At 50.6% G+C, this 6,012-nt stretch overlaps 1 protein-coding gene across 1 annotated transcript in view; it reads right to left on the bottom strand.

Moving 5' to 3' along the window:
* Positions 1-2,808: 2,808 nt before the first annotated feature.
* Positions 2,809-6,012, bottom strand: part of LOC122265842 (uncharacterized) — a 3,702-nt gene continuing 498 nt past the window's right edge. Inside the window, exons 2-4 of the mRNA XM_086538913.1 lie at positions 5,015-5,186; positions 4,661-4,748; positions 2,809-4,300 (exon numbers count right to left, since the gene is read on the bottom strand). Of these exons, the coding sequence (XP_086395039.1) occupies positions 3,143-4,300; positions 4,661-4,748; positions 5,015-5,178 (1,410 nt within the window). The 5' untranslated portion in view covers positions 5,179-5,186 and the 3' untranslated portion in view covers positions 2,809-3,142. The remainder of the gene's footprint in view (positions 4,301-4,660; positions 4,749-5,014; positions 5,187-6,012) is intronic.

Consider the following 6,012-nt stretch of genomic DNA (forward strand, 5'->3'; position numbering starts at 1 on the left):
ATACAGTATAGCAAGTTATTGCCCTGACGTCCCTCGGGATGCCATGCGCTGTCCTGACGTCCTCGGGATGCCATGCGCTGCCCTGACGTCTCTCGGGATGCCATGCGCTGTCCTGACGTCCTCGGGATGCCATGCGCTGCCCTGACGTCTCTCGGGATGCCATGCGCTGCCCTGACGTCCCTCGGGATGCCATGCGCTGTCCTGACGTCCTCGGGATGCCATGCGCTGCCCTGACGTCTCTCGGGATGCCATGCGCTGCCCTGACGTCCCTCGGGATGCCATGCGCTGTCCTGACGTCCTCGGGATGCCATGCGCTGCCCTGACGTCTCTCGGGATGCCATGCGCTGTCCTGACGTCCTCGGGATGCCATGCGCTGCCCTGACGTCTCTCGGGATGCCATGCGCTGCCCTGACGTCCCTCGGGATGCCATGCGCTGTCCTGACGTCCTCGGGATGCCATGCGCTGCCCTGACGTCTCTCGGGATGCCATGCGCTGCCCTGACGTCTCTCGGGATGCCATGCGCTGTCCTGACGTCCTCGGGATGCCATGCGCTGCCCTGACGTCTCTCGGGATGCCATGCGCTGTCCTGACGTCCTCGGGATGCCATGCGCTGCCCTGACGTCTCTCGGGATGCCATGCGCTGCCCTGACGTCCCTCGGGATGCCATGCGCTGTCCTGACGTCCTCGGGATGCCATGCGCTGCCCTGACGTCTCTCGGGATGCCATGCGCTGCCCTGACGTCCCTCGGGATGCCATGCGCTGTCCTGACGTCCTCGGGATGCAATGCGCTGCCCTGACGTCTCTCGGGATGCCATGCGCTGCCCTGACGCCCCTCGGGATGCCATGCGCTGCCCTGACGTCTCTCGGGATGCCATGCGCTGTCCCGACGTCCTCGGGATGCCATGCGCTGTCCCGACGTCCTCGGGATGCCATGCGCTACCCTGACGTCCCTCGGGATGCCATGCGCTACCCTGACGTCCCTCGGGATGCCATGCGCTGCCCTGACGTCCCTCGGGGTGCCATGCGCTGTCCCGACGTCCTCGGGATGCCATGCGCTGTCCTGACGTCCCTCGGGATGCCATGCGCTGTCCTGACGTCCCTCGGGATGCCATGCGCTGTCCTGACGTCCCTCGGGATGCCATGCGCTGTCCTGACGTCCCTCGGGATGCCATGCGCTGCCCTGACGTCTCTCGGGATGCCATGCGCTGTCCTGACGTCCTCGGGATGCCATGCGCTGCCCTGACGTCTCTCGGGATGCCATGCGCTGCCCTGACGTCCCTCGGGATGCCATGCGCTGTCCTGACGTCCTCGGGATGCCATGCGCTGCCCTGACGTCCCTCGGGATGCCATGCGCTGTCCCGACGTCCTCGGGATGCCATGCGCTGTCCTGACGTCCCTCGGGATGCCATGCACTGCCCTGACGTCCCTCGGGATGCCATGCGCTGTCCTGACGTCCTCGGGATGCCATGCGCTGCCCTGACGTCCCTCGGGATGCCATGCGCTGCCCTGACGTCCCTCGGGATGCCATGCGCTGCCCTGACGTCCCTTGGGATGCCATGCGCTGCCCTGACGTCCCTCGGGATGAGATGCACCGTTCCGACGCACCTGATGCACGCATTACCATTATCAAAGCGTGTTAGACTCTTTATTTTATGACAATATCTTGATTTAAGTTGACCTGATTCATACAGCCTCTTATTCATACAGAGGGGTTCGACATCTACATTAATCTCCTAGTCCTCCCATGGTGGTACTTTGGAGTATGTCTGAAGCGAACGACAAAAGTCCTGCAAGCCATAATATTCTACATCCTTTTTCAGCTCCTTCATATATCCCCGAGTGCCTTGTCTGTAAAGATTCCTGATGTTATTTAGACCGCTGGCCATATCTCTCACTAATTTCTTCCCGCTATTCCCTCTCATGAGCCTGACGGCTGCTATGACATTAACCTCGCTTACTCTCTGTTCAATACTTTGCAACCCTGTCTCTGTTCTCATTATGTCTATCCTAGCTTTCTTTTGACACCCGAGGATAATATGCATAGCTTTATTCTGCATGGTTTCAAGCCTTCGGAGCCTCCCCTGACAAGCTATAGAAAGTGCTACATAATCCACCAGAGCTCTTACTGTACTAATGTAGACTCAGCAAAAGCACCCCGACAAGCAAGTGCCCTGAGTGGCCGCAGTCGACCCTTGCACTGTGTTAGTAGGTGATTTACTTCAGCATCCTTGCTTGAGGAAGTGAAGCCAATGTACATACCCAAGAGAGAGAGAGAGAGAGAGAGAGAGAGAGAGAGAGAGAGGGGGGGGGGGGAGATTGATATGACTTGCTAAAAGAATTGTGTCCATCCCCTGCAAACAGTCAGGACAAAGTATCAAAGCATCTATCCAAAATAGTTGATCTTCTATTTAGGTGAAGGACTTATTCAAACATCAACAGTACATGCCTGAGAGGCTGCATCATAGTCTTCACCACATTCACGTCCTATCTAGTCGGTAAAAAATATATCGTTTATCATATCAAGGACAAGAGCAGTATCTATGATAAAGTGAATAGAATCAAAGAGTGTTAATCTTTGTACAGTGCTGTTCGATCGATAGGCAGTGGGTTAGGCTATGTGATTTGGGTGTTTTGCACGTTTTGCAGAGCTGGTTGGAGACTTGTTTTACATATTTGTTTTGCATATCAAACTGCATCCCGTACAGATAGTATGGTATACTGATATCCTCAGAGAGAGTGAGAGAGATGTATGCTATCCTTGTAAATACATTTTTCTTTTCAAATACTATGGTAGAGAACAGACACGAATAATGAGTCTATTTATTCATTAAACATCTTTTATAATTTGTATTACATTATATAACATTTAATCAACTGAACAATATACAATACACGTGTGTGCGTGTCTGTGTCTGTACCTATGTCTTTGTGTGTACAATCTGTATCTGTATAATCTGCATCTCTGTCTGTGTCTATGTCTGTATCTGTATATATATCTGTGTCGTCTGTGTCTGTGGTTGTGTGTGTGCCTGCGTGAGTACGCGCGCATACATAATTAAGTGAAACACAAAGATAGGTCTAAGAGTTCAGTTTGGACATCACTATCTATGCAAACAGAAACATGACATATGGCGACGTGGCTCTATTTCGCTTGAATCACATTGTGAAGATGGTGAAAGATTCTTTCGCAAAATGTCTCAGCCATTCGCGTGTTCACTCGTTCGGTATTATAGTCTAACACGTAGATGAAGCGGCCGCGGAAGGTGTGGATCAGATGAGACCAGTTGCTGGGAACCCTATGGATGGACACGGACCTCAGGACGTGCGTCGCCTGCACGCGGTCGCCGCCCTCCGTTACCAGCTTCGTCACGTCGCCCATGTTGGACACGCAAAAGTCGCAAGTGTTGACTGGTTCTGACTCAGACTGTTGGAAAACATCATCGATGTTCTCGTTTTCAGGCATGAAGAAGTTTTTGAGCGCTTCTTCTCGGATCGCTGCCCCAGCTTTGAGTTCGCTTAGTATTTCCTTGTGTAAGGATCTTGCGAAATCCCAGAATTTATCGCCGACATTTCTTGGTGTTTCAACGCTTATGGGCATCGGCGGCAGAATGTGACACCCGAGATACTGGGATGCGTCCACATCCCAGTATCGACGCACACTCACGACGTGATCCCCGCGAATCCGGTAGGAATCTTGCTCCAAGCCTCCGAGAGCCAGCAGGTCCGTCATGGCAACGGAAGCCAGAGCTGCGAAGGCCGTGTTGACGGTGACCGACTCAGCACGACACTTTTTCACGAAGGCGCTAGTCGTAGCCACGTCCAAGTCTCGCGTCAGGTACATGGTGTTGCCTTCCTTTTCTCCCGCGTCTCTGTAGGTCGAGTTTAATATGGAACAGGGGCTTTTGTGCGCCGCCGAGTCGTTGATCATCTTCTGCAGGAGTTCCGGGTCTGCTTTCATGGCTGCAACGCGTTCATCTACTATTTTCTGGGTCCTCTCTCCGGAGATGAACACGCCCAGTTGTTCCACGTCATCCACACGTTTTCCAGAAATCACATCGTTAAGAAGCTGGACGAGGAAGCCGCAGATCTTCATGGTGCTTGTGCCATCCGTGATCCCATGATGGAAGCCGAGGAAGAAGGTGTACAGATGAGGAAAACCCTGCACTCGCTCCGCCGCCGCGCCCTCCGAGGGAGGTCCTGGGCGGAGCTTGGCGCACCATAGGGGGCCGTGGCTCGAGTCGTACTGGTTGTTTCTCAGTCTTCGCAGTGTCTCGGCGGCGGATGCAGTTTCTGGCAACATCTGAGAAAAGGGTTTTGTTAGATACTTTATTCAAGAGCTGAATAAGGATGCTACCTTGATTCACAGGTGAAACTATTTACATTATCTACCTGCTGTAACATACGTGGCGCCGGTGGCAGGCACAATTCTTTATCATTTCGTGAGGCGCTCGTGAGTGACTGACATCATGGCGTGGTATTACAAGACGAAGCGGCTTGAGAGGCTTATGACACACACACTCACATGTGTGTGTGTGTGTGTGTGACTGGCCATGTGTACGTTGCGCTCTAATTCGGCGCTCGAATCTTATAAACTATATATGATAACCAAAACAACACACTGAAGGCGAGGTCTGGCAGGAAAGAAAGGGCCGCTGCTCACCTCGAAGTCAATGTTTTCTTGCGTCATCTCTCTGAGCCACGTGTGTCCGTCCCGCTCGTCGTAACACGCCCTCAGGTTGGGCGTTTTTCTGCCAAGATTTTGAGATTTCTTACATTATTTTTTCTTGTTCTTGGCCGAACCAATCTTGGGACTCTTTATCTTACACAAGATTAGAGTGATTCAGAGGTACAAAACTTTTACAAATATATTTCAGTTGTTCAACTTCTTTGATTTATGCGAACATGATTTTCGGAGTAAAAAAGGAACTTAGATGGATATATTGAATAATCCTCAGTAAACACCCATAGAGAAAAAACAACAACTGAAAATCGAACAAGGGGAATGCAACAGTACCTGTAGAGGTGAGAGAGCGCGGTGGTGACCTGGTCCTCGAGAAGGGGGGTGGCGGTAGCTAAGGTCAACTGGTAACTTACCATGAAGGTCCGATATCGTTGGCCCACATCGAAAAACTTCTCCCCCATGGTCGCCTTCCACAACCATTTCTTTTCGGCCTCCATGATCAATCCTGTAGGAAGTGTGCAATTGAAGTCACTGAGTGAGATCCACGTCAAATCTCACGGATGCACTGATCTCGCTGCATCCCGGTTAAGGCATAGACCTCCCGGCATACTCCTGCCACTATTCCCGACGGCGCCAGCGGAATGAATCTATCACACGCGGTCTCCGTTGCATTTAAAAGCACAGCCCGAGTGCGTGTGTCTGCCTTGCATCCGATGGCGGGTCTTTCCCTGAGGCAACTGGGGGCGGAGACGGAAGTTGCAAGTCACGCGGCGAGGAGGTTGCACACGGGAACGCTCCTCGCTCCTCGGCGGTGATTTCCTCTAACGATGTTATGAATGACTGCATTGCAACATTGCAACAGGTATTTATGCTGTTAACTATCACAAACACTGGGCTTTGTTGCTTCTTATATCGATAAGGAAAGAACTGAGAAATGTAGACTTTTACGGACACTATTTCCTTTCACACACACTCAAATAGTAGATTCGCGTTATCAGAAATATATCTTGGCATACACGTTTTCATCTAACATACTATAATAAGAACTTCTATCGTCTTTTAAGTACAAATCGTAGCGATTGCATCACCATAATTGAATAATTTCCCGCAAAAAATAGAGCAAGACAATTACAGAAAACTGACACAACACAGACCACATTCATCTCTTTTTCCCCACACACACACATATATATATATGAAATATATATATATATATATATATATATATATACATATATATATATATATATATATATATATATATGTATGTATGTATGTATGTATGTATGTATGTATGTATGTATGTATATATATATATATAATATATATAT

Source organism: Penaeus japonicus, unplaced genomic scaffold, assembly GCF_977035675.1.
Source record: "Penaeus japonicus unplaced genomic scaffold, GWHDUDI00000001_assembly GWHDUDI00000008, whole genome shotgun sequence".
In the NCBI taxonomy this organism is placed as follows: Eukaryota; Metazoa; Arthropoda; class Malacostraca; order Decapoda; family Penaeidae; genus Penaeus; species Penaeus japonicus.